Source organism: Symphalangus syndactylus, chromosome 6 (assembly GCF_028878055.3).
Source record: "Symphalangus syndactylus isolate Jambi chromosome 6, NHGRI_mSymSyn1-v2.1_pri, whole genome shotgun sequence".
Lineage (NCBI taxonomy): Eukaryota > Metazoa > Chordata > Mammalia > Primates > Hylobatidae > Symphalangus > Symphalangus syndactylus.
Window position 1 is genome coordinate 56,223,175 of NC_072428.2, and position 14,853 is coordinate 56,238,027.

Consider the following 14,853-nt stretch of genomic DNA (forward strand, 5'->3'; position numbering starts at 1 on the left):
TTTTTTGTTGAGGTATAACATACAGAGAACAAAACCCATAAGTCTCAATTGTTTGTGTGTATAAACGCACGTCACCACCACTCAGATCAAGATATAGAACATTTCCAACACCTCAGAAGGTTCTCCTGTGCTTCTTCTCAGCCAATTACCCACCTAAATCCCAGAGATTACCATTATTCCAACAACTGTCACCATCAATTACTTTGCCTGTTTTTGAACTTCGTATAAATGGAATCATTCAGTAAATACACTTGTATCTGGGATCAATTTTGTCGTCCACTAGGAAGCTTTTGGCAATGTGTGGAGACACTATTTTTTTTTTTTTTTTTTTTTGAGATGGAGTCTCGCTCTGTTGCCCAGGCTGGAGTGCAGTGGCGCAATCTTGGTTCACTGCAAGCTTCACCTCCCAGGTTCACACCATTCTCCTGCCTCAGCCTCCTGAGTAGCTGGGACTATAGGTGCCCACCACCATGCCCGGCTAATTTTTTGTATTTTTAGTAGAGACGGGGGTTTCATCATGTTAGCCAGGATGGTCTCGATCTCCTGACCTCGTGATCTGCCCGCCTTGGCCTCCAAAGTGCTGGGATTACAGGCGTGAGCCACTGCGCCCGGCCCCTGGAGACACTTTTGATTGCCACAACTCAGGGTAGGGAGGGCTGGGAAATATTACTGGTGTGTAGTGCATAGAGAGGCCAGGATGCTGCTAGACATCCTACAATGCACAGGACAGGCCCACAACAAAGAATTATCTGGCCAATAATTGATAAACCCTGTGTATCAACCTCCTATAGCTACTACAACAAATTACCACAAACAGAATGGCTTAAAGCAACACAGATTTATCATCTCACAGTTCTGTCATTCAGAAGTCCAAAATGGGTCTCATTGGAAGCTCTAGGGGAGAATACTTTCTTTGCCTTTGCCAGCTTCTAGAGGCGGCTTACATTCCTTGGGACGTGTCCTTCCATCTTCAAAGCCAACAACCACCAGTCAAGTCTTGGTCACACTGCATCACCCTAATATTGACACTCTGTCTTTCTCTTTCACTTATAAGGACTCTTGTGATTACACTGAACCCAAGTGAATCCAGGCTATACTCCCCATTTCAAGGCTCATAACTTAATGACATCTGTAAAATCCCTTTTGCCATGTGAGATAACATATTCACAAATTCCTAGAATTAGGATTTGGACATCTTTGCAGGGGGGATTATTCTGCCTTCCATACCCTGCTATATAATATTCTGCTGTATGAATATACCACAATTTATGTATCCTACTGTTGATGGACATTTGGGCTGTTTTAGTTCTTAGCTATTAATAATGCTCCTCCAAACATTCTTATACACGTCTTCTGCATTCATTTCTGTTAGGTAGATACTCAAGAATGGAATTTCTGGGTTATGGTAAATGTATGTTTAGCTTGAATAGATAATGCTAAAGAGTTTTATAATGTGGTTGTACCAATTTACACCCTTAGCAGCAGTATGAGTTTCCATTTTCATTCTGTACTGAACATCTCCATGTAGACCTTCCAAAGACACCCTGAACTCAACTTACCAAAAACTGTGCTATCTAGCTCAGTGTATACCATTTCCCCATCCCCCGACTCTGCCCCAGACAGCCAAAACATGAACCCTAGAAACATTCTAGGCTCTTCCCTCTCCCTTTCTGCCTACTTTTATTTAGCCACTATAATTTTATTCTTATCAGCACTTGCTTACATTCTATTCTTGCTGGAGATCATCATCTCTCACCTAGACTGTAGTTTCTTCCCTGGACTCTGTTCCCAGTCTAATCTCTCCAGTCCATTCTTCCCACTGCTGTCAAAGTCACCTTTTCTAAAATCTAAAACTGAACCCTGATTCTCCTGTTGCTTATAAGACAAAGGAGCTAGCCCTAGCCTACCTCCCTCTTCTGTCCCTTGCCATTCTATCCTTACGCAATGATACTTCCAAGTTCTGCCCATACAGAACTGCTTATAATTTCTCTTCTTGTACTTTTACTCAAATTGATCCATTCTCCCATTTACTGCCAACTCACCTTTCAAGACTCAGGCTACTAGTCACCCTCTCTCCTGAATTTTCCCAACAACCCTCAAATCAGGCAGACTTAACCCCTCTCTTCTCTGTGCTCCACCATGCCCTGCACAGACATTTTATCAGGGCACCTGTAACTTTTCAGCACACTTGTCTCTGTCCAATAAACATAAGACTCCTGAGAGCAGGGACCACTTTGTCATCCAGGGACTTGGTCCAGGACCTGACATAGTAGATACAAATAAACATTTACTGAATGGAAACTGAATGAAGAAAGTACATATTAATATGACATGCAGGAAGTGCTGAGTGTAGAGAAAGACAAGCATAGACAAAGTCTGTGATTTTAACAGTCTTAAAACCTAAAGGGGCCGGCCGCGGTGGCTCATGCCTGTAATCCCAGCACTTTGGGAGGCTGAAGCAGGTGGATCACCTGAGGTCAGGAGTTCGAGACCAGCCTGACCAACATGGTGAAACCCCGTCTCTACTAAAAATACAAAAATTACCCAGGCGTGGTGGTGTATGCCTGTAGCCACAGCTACTCTGGAGGCTGAGGCAGGAGAATCGCGTGAACCCGGGAGGCAGAGGTTGCAGTGAGCCAAGATGGCACCACTGTACTCCAGCCTGGGCGATAGAGGAAGGGGGATCATAAGCTCTAACAGGGAAGTAACAGCATGGTTCCTGAAGTGACTGCAAAGATTTCAGGGAGAAAACGTATCTAAGGTTTCTAGCCTTCTTCCAGGTGCATGCTAGGCACTAAATTAGCTACTATTAGTATTATTATTTCTGATGGTGAAACTAGAAGTTTTTAGTTTGCTGGTTCAGGCCCATGTTGAAGTTATCTTCATTCAGCACAGAATGAGAAGCTCACCTATTTACATTAATACAGTTGACACAATTCATTAAGCCAGAGCAGCATTGTAGAGATAGCTCCTTAATCTTAATGAACATTTGTTGATTTACTTTAGTTTTATATTTGGGACATTGAATGATTCTTAGTGATTGTTGATTTAGAACTATCACTGGCTTGACATTTTTTTAAAGTTCATATATGCATTAGATGCAATCCTTCCCTATGAGAGCAACAAAGAATTAATCGTATATATCTTATATTCTTTGTGGGTAAGTCTTGGTCAGCATTGTATTTCTGAGAGTTAATTGCACAAAGTTAACCAATGATCTAACAAAATGCCTCAGTAAAAATGTCCAAACAGACATAAAACACTGCTGAGCTGAGTTCATATGAGGTTTCCATGACAAGTTTCTCTCCTGGCTTTCTTCCCTCCTCACATCACTCCTCCTTCAACTTTTTCATGGATATCCCTTTTGCTGTCAGTACTCCAAATATGTGTATCCCCCACGGCTCCATTTTCTGTTGGTTAATTTTCTCTACTCCTTTTCCAAGGGTAATTTTGCCTCTTCTTATGACTTTCACAGGAAGTGAAACATCCACAAGATGATTGTTTCCAAATCTATATTTACAGCCCAGGCCTCTCCCTAAGCTTTCAGATCCATTTACTCAACCAACCCTCAAACACCTCTTGTTAGATATCCCATAGACAACCCAAATTCTATGTATTGAAAAGTACCTCAACTTTCACTTCTGACTTTTTCCCCCCTCTATATTCTCTGTTCCAGTGACTAGCATCACTACCAGTTACCAAAACCAGAAACACAAGGGTCATCCTGGGCCATATCCTCCTCTTTGCATCTCAACTGGTCATTTAGATCTGTTGTTTTGTACCCATATTATGTTATAAATCTCCAATCTCACAACCATGGTTAAGGCTTTGTCATTTTCTCCAAATTATCTCAATAGCCTCCTTATTGGCCTTCCCTTCTCTAATCTCCCCAGGTCAGCCAGCCAGTGGGAGCCTTATAAAATTTGAATCAAACTATGTTGTCCCTCTGCTTAGATTTTTTCAGCGATTCATTATTGTCTACAGAAGCAAATCCAAATTTCTTAGCCAGGAATACAAGGCTGTTGATAAGCTGACCTATGCCTACCTCTCAGACCACAAAACGAAACTGAATAGTAAAACTAAGAGTAAAATTTACTGAAAAAAGAGATGCTCAACAAAATAAAAAATTTATTCTTTGGAAAGACTAAAAAAACAAAACAAATCTGAACAAGACTAATCCTGAAAAAAAAAAAAGCGAGAAGGTACAAATAAATATTAGGTATGAAAAAGGAGACATAACTACAGGTAAGTAGAGATTATTTTTAAATCCACAAGATAACGCTATGATCAATTTTATGTCAATAAATTATAAAATTAGAATAAATGTACATTTTTCCAGAAAAAAATAAATTATCAACATTGGCTCAAGAAGAAATATAACATCTGAATAAGTGAATCAGTATTAAAGACATCAAATTGACAGTTAAAAAAAAAATCCATGAAAAAGACAATAGGCACAGCAGGTTTTACAGGAGAATTTTATCAGATATTTGAGGAGGAGGCCTTCTTATATAAACTTTTTCAAATAACTAAAAAGGAAGGGAATCTACCTATTTAATTTTATAGGTATAACCTTGATTCCAACAGTACATACGGCTAATATAAAAAAGGAAAAATTATAGGCCAATCTTATTTATGAATATATATGCAAACATTTCAGATAAAAAATAGCAAACCAAATTCAGCATAATAAAATATATTTTTATCTAAGCAAGATTTATCCCAAAAATGCAAAGATGGTTCAATATGAGAAAAAATCTATTAACAGATTAAAAAAGAAAAATCACAGATCATCTCAGTTGATACTGAGCCTTCAATAAGAGAAAAAACATTCAATAAAATTCAATAAAATTTTTAGAAACCCCTAGCAAACTAAGATAAATAGAAATTTCTTAACCTTATCTTACAAAAACATAAAGCAAACCTCATACTTAATGATAAAACTTTAGAAACTTTCCCACATCCCAAGACAAGGATGTTTGTTATCACTACTATTTGAAACCATACCAGATGTCCTAACCAATAGAGCAACACACACACAAAAAACAAGATATATAAATCTTGGAAAGGAAGATAATAAATTGTTATTTGCTAAAAACATACATTATCTCCACAGACAATCCAGGAGAGTCTACAAACAAAACTAATTAGAGAGTGTGATAAGATTCCTGAATACAAGATTAACATACAAAAATTAATGCATATGGGCAATAATAAATTAGAAAAGGTAATAAACTCTTCACAATAGGAACAATAATTAAAAGCTAGCTCAGAATAAAATAAAATAAGATAATGTAGTATTAGCTCAGACTGATGGAACAGAACAGAGAACCCAGACATAATATCTAAAGATATGTGACCCTTATGTGATAGAGGAGATATCATAAGTTAGCGGGGAAACGTAAAGCTTTAGAAAAGAGTGTAAGGATAAATGACTTTCCATATAGGGAAAAATTCAATACTTACCTCACTCTATTCATAAAGATAAAATCTAGTTAGATTATTAACAATTTAAATACGAAATAAAACTTTAAAACTGTATATATGTGTATATATATGAGTATATATGTGTATGTGATTTTGTGGAGAAAATTACAAAATATAAGTGAAGAACATAAAAGACTTAAATAAATGGCAACCTTTGCCATGTTTGCATATGGGAAAACTCAACAGCTTAAAGATGGGAAATCTCACCAAGTAATTTTTTCCCAAGTAAAGCTTGCATTCATCTGCATTAAAATTATCTAGAGTGCTTGCTAAAAATTAGATACTTAGGCTCCATTTTAAGCCCATTGAATTAGAATGTATGAGGATGTGGCCCAGGAATCTGCATTTCAGAAAGCTCTCCAAGTGATTCTTTCGTGTACTAAATTTTGAGAACCATGCCTTATAAAAGTAGATCACAACGTTGAGTTGCACATTAGAATCACTTGAAATAGTTTTTAAAAACTTGGTTGCCCAGGCTACACCCCAGACCAACGAAATCAGATTTTCTAGGCAAGGCACCTATGCATCAGTCTTTTGAAAGTTCTCCACTGATTCCAATGTGTAGCCAAGGTTGAGGACTGCTGCCCTAGGTGAAGGTCCATGTAGAGTCAGGTCTGTAAAGTTTGCTGCCCTTCTCCGTTTGAACATTTACTTCTAGTGCTAACCTGGTAGGATTTGCACTTTTTTTTTTTTTTTTTTTTGAGACGGACTCTCACTCTGTCGTCCAGGCTGGAGGACAGTGGCACGATCTTGGCTCACTGCAACCTCCGCCTCCCAGGTTCAAGCGATTCTCCTGCCTCAGCCTCCTGAGTAGCTGGGATTACAGGCGCACCTCACCACGACCGGCTAATTTTTTGTATTTTTAGTAGAGACGGGGTTTCACCATGTTGGTCAGGCTTGTCTCGAACTCCTGACCTCATGATCTGCCCGCCTCGGCCTCCCGACGTGCTGGGATTACAGGCGTGAGCCACCGCGCTTGACCAGGATTTGGACTTTAACTTGATTGAGGAAGACACAATTTTCTTACATTAAAATTATGACTCATTTATTTGGTATTCTCAGCTCCTTGTCTGGTACATGGCAGGGGCTTGGTGATCATTTTCTGAAAAAAATTCAACTAAATGAAATTGACTCTATCAATATGTAGATAAATAAAATTTTCACCAAGCCCTAAAAATTCCATTAGATTCAACAAATCTACATGGCACCCAGGCTGTGAGAGGTACAGAGTGAACAAAATACAGCCTTCTCTTCAGGTGTTCATGACCTGGTGGGGGAGACAGATATGGACAAGAGTATTTTACAATCAAGCAGACAATGATAAGGGTTCAGAAAGTAAAAAGGGAATAGAAGAACAATTGATTCAGAATGGCTGGCTCTAGGAAGGCATCGCTATAGACTCAGTATCCAAGATTGGCCTCGGGGCATTGCTGGGATTGACCCAAGAGGAAATTAGGGAAATGGGCAGTTAGGGAATGGGGCAGTTCTGCACAGCATAAACTAAGTCACATGGGTCTTCCTGTAACCTTCATGCAAGGCTGGAGGGCAGACATTAAAGGCTCCTTTTCTTTCTAACTTCCTTGTTACTGCTCTTATTTTTCAAGTATTTCACCCTGGTTTATTAATTCTACCTCCTGGTGCCTCAGCTGGTTTCTTCTAGGAAAAGTTTCTCATTAGCATTTCTATAGGGAGCAGCTGCTACCCTATCTATGCCTATATCTGATGGCCAGGGCAATGGGGTTGACTGGGAGAGGAATTTTAATCCCCTCCTTATGACTCATCTATTTTCTAATTGAGAAGGTCAGGTCTAAAGTCACAAATGGCTTCCCAGTGAAATCCATCCTTAACATTAAAAATGGTAATAAAGACATGCTTCTCAGTTTTATAATATCATCTATGTAAAATGAATGTATTAAAAATTAATCAAACTCATGTTTGTGAATAATCCTAAAGCTATCTTGGATACTACTTGAATGCAAAAATCTCAGGCTGATATGAATGGATTGGGAATTAGATGAGCTATTGGATAGGGAAGGTTTCTCAAAACCATAATGTCAAAGGGTATCTAATGTTATTTATGACTGTAAATTGTAAAGTAAAACAATGAGCATGTATATGATTCTGAATTTTGAATGTATATTTTACATGATGGACTGTGTGTCCCTTTCTGTTTAAGCAGACTGTTCACATCGATGTCATGTGGCAGATGTCATCTGTAAAGTCCATGAGATGAACCAGTCACCATGGTATAAACACACCATAATTTATGTAGAATGGCAGAAGAAAAGGGTCTGTAAATCAAATTATCATTGAAGTGAAGCACAGCTTGGCTTCTAAGCCTTCTAAGGCGACATAAGGCCTATCTTATGTCAGTGGACATGGTACTTACTTAAATTCAGAAGATATCCTAGAATCATAGCAAGGAAAAGAATGTGAGACAATAGGGAAGGAAAATCAATGTTCTAGATAAGCTTATAATTGCCAACCATTTTTTCTTTACAGTGTATTTAATGTATTGAATAGCTTATTTCTTTATATCTACTTTCAGTCAAAGTGAATTTCTCAATTATTTGTTAATTTTTATTCTGGAACAAAAAAAACCCGTTAAATTTCACATCAAATTTGTCATGCACTTAAATTGTTCATTAAAGAAATTGATGTTTCTTAGCAATAATCATTCCCTTAATATTTCAAAATCCTTCTGATTATATAGCAAAATAGTACTCCTGGCCCCAAAGCCATAGGTATAATTAAATTTTACGAAAGACCTAAATTTAAAATTTTTTTTGAGGTGTTCAAAGATTTTTTTGACAGGTTATTAGAATTGATAGGTGCTAAAAATAATCATTCTCACCAGCTCCGAGGGCATAGCCTTCTCCCACCAAATCCAGTCATTTCCAGTATGTGTGTAATGCGAAGCATGGCATGTGAAGCACGACATGCTTACTGCACAATTAAGCTGTTGTTTTGAGGAAAAAGGCTATATGGAACAAGGTACAACCCCAAATCTGGAGTGCGTTATATCCAAAGGATGTGGTCATTCCTTGACTGACAGGCTACTCATCCATAAACAAAGCAAGTCCTGCCAACTTGAAATCATAAACTGAGCAGGATCACCCAAGGAGGCTTAAGAATCTGGAATCTCTCTTGATTGGCACTGACTGTATGGTGGTGAGAAGAGACAGCTCCTGCTAGTGGGTAGTAAGGTGCCACCTGCCACAGGGTGCTAGAATGAGAGTGGGAAGATGAAGAGGCCAGGCCAGTAATCTATGATGTTGGGCCAGATGTGGGCTTATCAGGGTAGGAAGATCAAGAAATGAAGTAGGGTCTTGAAGCAAGCAAGCCATAGCAGAACTAGAAAACTACATCCTGCCTTTGTTTTTTTATGTCTCTTGCTTGTTTGTTTCCCCTCTTTTCTTTTGCTCCCCACTTGGTAGCAGCATAAAAACATAGTGAACATTCTACCATCTCATGGCTATTCAAGGAAAAGGATTTATGTCCTTGTTTGACCAAGAGCTCAAAGGAAATGCTGTACTCCTGGGTTCCCAGTGTGGTTGTTGTGATAACAATAAACCAAGAGAGAGATGCCAAGTGGGAGGTGGAATTCAGAAAGATGAGAAATGCAGGGGTAGGAGTTGGGGGACAGATTTTCTCTTAACATGAAGGATGTCTGGATATGCTATTCTTTCCTCAGCCTATGAGAGAGTATTGGTAATGTTCACTGGAGAAGGACATTAGTCTAACATGAGGCTACATACAGAGTCTTGGCAAAGGACTAACTCTCTCTCTAGTCCTCCCCGCCCCCCACACCCTCTTGCAGGAAGGAGGCAGCAGAAAGCTGTGGCATTGATAAAGGACCCTACAAGCTGCATTTTGAACACCTCTAGCTCAATTACTATTCATACACATCTTCCCCGAGAGACCCCAAATGCAATGTTGCATGTCCAGAGTCAACTGTGTTCTGTTAGCTTATTGATGTTGGTTGAAACATAAGGGGAGAATTGAAAGCTAAGCCTTCAGAAGTATATACTGGATGGATGAAGGGCAAGAAAGCAGACTGGAATGGCTGAAGCTGCAGCAGAGGGAAAATTCTAGAAGGAAAGAGAGAGAGATTTTCATGCTTGAAAGCATTCATTTGCAAGGAATTTGAGTGTGCTGGAGAAAGGGGTTTTTGGTGGCAAGAGAATGAGAGACATCTGGAGAACATGTAGGGAAAGGAGAGAGAAAGAAGATGCCTCAATAGCAGAGAAGGCTGGAGGCACCTAGGAAGTAGGATCATAAGGCATCATGTGGAAGGTAGGAATGCAACCAAGATGTACTAATTACCACTATGTGCTAGGCACGAGCTGTTCTCCTGAATTATCTCATTTAATCCTCACAATGTCCAGCACAGTGCTTGGCATATAGTAGGCAATCAAAAATGTGCTGAATATTTAATATTAATTAAATAAAAATAAAATATTTAATATTGAATCAATAAAAGTGTGAACAATCCTAAGAGATGTCTATCACCAATTACATCTTACAGATAAGAACCTGAGGCCCAGAAAGGTTAGGAAACTTGCCCAATATGTCACAGCGAGGGAGAGGTGGAAGGACAATGACTTCAAAGTTCCAGCGGTGGAAGGTGGGGGGTGATTTGTAAAGATCCTGTGGGTAATCTAGAAAAAGGTATGGTGCTCGGGTGTTGCCCAGAGACTGAGAGAGGGAGGAAAGAATGAAGGGCCAAGGGAACTGGGCTAGGAAGGAGGGCGAGAGGCCACTTGGAAAGAATTCTTCTTCTAGAAGAATGGGGACCCTGCAAAGGGCAGCATCCAGGCTAACGCAGCAGGTGAGCTGGGTGGGGGCAGGACGGAAGCACAGCCTCTCCTGACATTGCAAAGGGTCTCTGTGGGCAGGCAGGGATCTGAGGTGGGAGGGATGGAGAAAAGGGCTACAGCGGTAAAGTGAAAGAGCCAGGCAGGCTGAGATGGAAAATACTAACAGCTTGCGCATGGGACAGGGCAGAAGAGAAGGCTTCGACGGGAGGTGGCCTGGGAGGCAGCTGGGGAGAGGGTGTGGCCTGGGACTGGAGGGAGGCTGCACGCTAGGCCTGCGCTGGGGATCCTGGGCCCCGGGCAGCCCGCGGGGAGGGTCTGCGTGGTGACTTCCCGGCGCTAGCAGCGGCCGCGTCTCACCTGTAGGAGCTGCTCACTGCACTCGCCACCTCCTCGCGGATTTGCCGGTTGAGGGCGTCCACCGCGGCGCGCCCCCTGCCAGCCTCGGGGCCAGTGGCCTGGACCTGGGCCTGGGCCGCAGGCAGCGGCGTCTGCTCGTGCCCCAGGCCCTCGGCGCGGCGCACCATCCAGGCAGGCCCGGCCTTCCTGCGCGTGTCGCGCTCGTCCGCCCCGGACGCCTTTCCGGCCGCCAGGCCACCCGCTCCGCCGGGGGCCGCCTCCTGCTCCCGGGCCTCAGCGGCGGCCTGCACTGGCCAGCGCTCCTGGCTCTGCGGCCGGCGCTTGGGCGCCCCGAGGATGGGCGCCGACGCCTGGGAGGCCGCAGAGATCTGCACGGGCTTGGGGATCCACGGGTGGTCTCCGCGGCGCGGCAGCGGCCAGGCGCGGAAGTCCTTCTGGTACTGGGTCTCGCGCTCGAAGGGCGCGTCGGAGGGCTGGTATTCGCTGCGCGGCCGGCAGCTGGGCTCGGGCCGCTGCACCTTCCAGGCGCGGTAGTCCTGCCGCATCACCGAGTCCGCGGGGCCAGAGGTGGAGCCAGAGCCCAGGCCCGGGCCCGGCCCGCTGCGGCCGGGGCCCGCCGCCGGCTCGCGCTCGCCGCTAGGCCCAGGGGCTGGCCCCGTTGCCCGGGCAACTGCATCCAACTCGCCCTGGGCTGGCTGCGTCTCTATGGCAACCGCGCGCGCCGAGGGGGGCGCGAGCGCCGGCTGCGCCTGCTGCTGCTGCGGCGGCGGTGGCTGCGGCGGGGCGCCCGGGTGGTCGGTGGCCTCCGAGTACTTGGTGAAAACCAGCGGCACCGCGATGTCCGCTTTGTCCAACTGGTTCCAGAAGCGGGCGATGCAGCAGGCCCTCGTGATGCACGGCCATGCCATGATGCTAGCTGAAAAGCCGGCCTCCTCTTTCTTCTTGTGGTTCTAAAGCAAGTCTCTAATCTTCCTTCAGCCTCCAATCCTGACCGGCCAATGTGGTTCCCACCGTTTTCTACCCCCGATCAGCCGGAGCTAGTTCGCCCTCCTCCCTCAGCGAGCACCCGGGAGAGCTATCCTAAGTGAGTCTGTAGAGTCCCTCGATTACCGGTCGCAAACGCCTTTGGGATCGCAGTCTGCTGCGGGCGCCGAAGGGTGAGAGGCACGGCGTTCCCGAGTCCCCGGCGAGGGTGTCTGGGACGCGCCCCTCCCTGCGGCTGCGGCGGCGCACAGACCTCGGTCGAGCGAGGCGACGTGAGGAGAGGTGGCTACAGCCTTAAGCCATGGCGCAGAGGAGGGGCCGGGCGGTGTGGCCGCAGGGTCCGCGGACCCGGCTCGAGTCTCCTTCCTGCCGGCGTCCTAGTGCAGCCGGCCACCTAGCAGGGCTGGGAGGCCATCACCTCCAGCGGAGACCGAGCATTGCTGCCTCCGCCGCTGCCCGCGAGGATGCCGCAGCCGCCGCCGCCACCGCCTCTTCTCCTGGGAAGCGACCCCACCCTTTTCTGCAGCTCTCCGTCTCCGCCGCTGCCCGCGAATGATGCTGCAGCCGCTGCCGCCGCCGCCTCTGCCTCTGCTGCAGGGAAGCGGCCCCACCCTTTTATGCCGCTCAGCAGGGAGAAAAAAATCCAGGAACGATGCTGACTGAAAGAGTGCTGCAGAACAAAACAAAACAAAACAAAAACACCTGCTGTCGTCAGCTCGCGCTGCTGGGAGCGTGCGTTCTCTCCCCACCTCCCTCCGCCCTGGCAGCTCCTCCCTCCTCTGCTCCCGGGCAACAGCAGAACCTGGGGCCATAGTGGGTTCAAGTCCCAAGCTCGTGAGGACTTTCTGTCCTTGTGCTTGTCGCTTCATCCCCAGGAGTCGGAGGCTCCTCTTTTGTAAATTAGGGCCAATCATTGGGGGAGGGGGTGGGGGCTATTAAATTTTAAAACATGGAGGAAACTCCTAGTGAAATGTCTGTCCCAGAATAGATGCTTTGAAAAGGGGAGCTGCTGGTATTGGTCAAAACCGGCGGGCTGTGTTTGAGCCCAGTTTGGTTGCCTCCTGGTTCAAGCACTTGCCAGTCTTTTGCACAGGCCTTGCTCAGATGTGTGGGAATGGGAGCACCAGGGCTGGTGGTGCCCTGGATGTTCCTTTCCTAGGGAATATTTGCGAAGGTATGTTTTAGACTCCTCCAAGAACCACCCAGTCCCTGTTCAGTTCAGGTGCCACACTGGGGCAGAGGTAGAGAAAAGAAAATCCTGGAAAGTGGCTTAATTGTGGAGGTTGGGGGTAGGTAGGAGCTGTGCCCTAGGAAAGGGCAGTGCCTGGCCTGCAGGGGCCTTCTGGCACGTTCTCACTCCTCGCCGTTGCTCTTCTATCTTCAAAGCAGAAGAGATTTTGAATTCCGAAAGACCTGGTCTGGGTCTGCTACTCTCTGTGTCACTTGGGCAAGCTGAGTTACCCTGGGTTTCAGTCTCCTCATCTGTAGAATGGAGGAAATACTAGCTGCCTCAAAAATGGTTTTGTGGGCCGGGCGTCGTGGCTCACACTTGTAATCCCAGCACTTTGGGAAACTGAGGCCAGTGGATCACCTGAGGTCGGGAGTTCAAGACCACCCTGGCCAACATGGTGAAACCCTGTCTCTACTAAAAATACAAAAATTAGCTGGGCGTGGTGGTGCGTGCCTGTAATCCCAGCTACTCAGGAGGCTGAGGCAGGAGAATCGCTTGAACCTAGGAGGTGGAGGTTGCAGTGAGCCGAGATAGTGCCATTGCACTCCAGCCTGGGTGACAAGAGCAAAACTCCATCTCAAAAAGAGAAAAAAAAGTGATTTTGTGAGGATAGTTAAGGACCCAGGGCAGAAGCTTTGAGTCAAATCTAATCTGCAGAGATTCAAATCCTGGCTTTTGTAGCTCTTAACTGTATGGCAATGGGCAAATCACTGCAATCTCCTGACCTTCAGTTTCATCTATGAATGGGGATTCCAGTACTGAACTTGCAAGGTTGTTCTGAGAATTAAAATGAGATAATGCACTAAAAATGCTTACCACAACATCTGGCATATGGCAATGGCTCAATAAATGGTAGCTATTAGTATCCAAAAGGCCCACCCAGAAGACCCATAAGTGGAGTGTCCTAAGAAGCCACTTGGACACCTTCTCCAGGAGATCTCTTGTTCCTCCAAGTAACTTTTGTTCTGTCTTTGCTATCTCTGCATTTATGTCTCCTGCACTCCTCCACTAGCTATATCCACTGGACTTCAGCTATTTTCCCCTCCAATATAGGCAGAGTTTTCAGTATCAGTTAAGCTGGGAGCATTGGTGTTTCGGGGGGAGAAAGTCATGTATGTGTTTAGATTATAAATGGATTGCACAACACAGATTTTCTTTAACCCTAGAATCAAATAGGATGAGAAGACAGCTCTGATTAGTCAATTATCTGCTGAACTTCCTCCTACTTAGGTCTTTGCCTCTTGGTGATTTGATTTGAGTTCCATAAATAAAATAATGCCTGGTGCTGTTTTCCAGTCGTTAGGAGATATACTTCTATAAACAACATAATCTGGTCGTACATTTCCTCCCCTCACCCCTGCAGAACTCCCTGGGATTTGGCCGATGCATTTCCAATAATGATTTCCAAAGGTTTAAAAAAGGCTAAAAATTGGAGGGAGGATGTCTATTCTGAGAATCACTGATAGTTTATCCTTCTTTCATTTAACAAGTTTAGTCTCTTGATGCCTACTTTGTACCTTGAGGACTATAGGACACATATGGATTATAGCTCTGGAGGAGCCCTCACTTGAAGGAATGTGTTATTGGAGAACTGAGAGACAGACACATAAGTAAATAATTATCAAACAGTATGGTCAACATAACAGAGGTTAACACTGGTGCTGAATGAATGACTAGTAAGAGATGAGAAGGAATTCTCCCAGCATGAGAAGTGTAAGGAAAATTTTATCATGAACATCACCTTCCACATTTATTTACTTGGATTTGAAAAACACATTCAACCTCCCTGGACCATCCAATGACCCTGTGGGACAGACAAGTCTAGTGGTCATCTGTTATGTGGCTTATTTAGCAATCATTCGGGTGGTCACAGCACCTCATCATTTGACTTTTGAGGGCCACTCTTCTACTTTCAGGCCATGTGGTTCAGGTGGGGGTAATCCTGCCCCACCTACCTTCCAGGGGTGACCATGT

At 44.6% G+C, this 14,853-nt stretch overlaps 1 protein-coding gene across 1 annotated transcript in view; it reads right to left on the reverse strand.

The window, feature by feature from the left end:
* The window catches only part of MAP6 (microtubule associated protein 6), a 78,307-nt gene extending 66,069 nt beyond the window's left edge, over positions 1 to 12,238 (reverse strand). The window contains exon 1 of the mRNA XM_055282968.2: positions 10,665 to 12,238. Within this exon, the coding sequence (XP_055138943.1) occupies positions 10,665 to 11,572 (908 nt within the window). The 5' untranslated portion in view covers positions 11,573 to 12,238. The remainder of the gene's footprint in view (positions 1 to 10,664) is intronic.
* Positions 12,239 to 14,853: the final 2,615 nt, after the last annotated feature.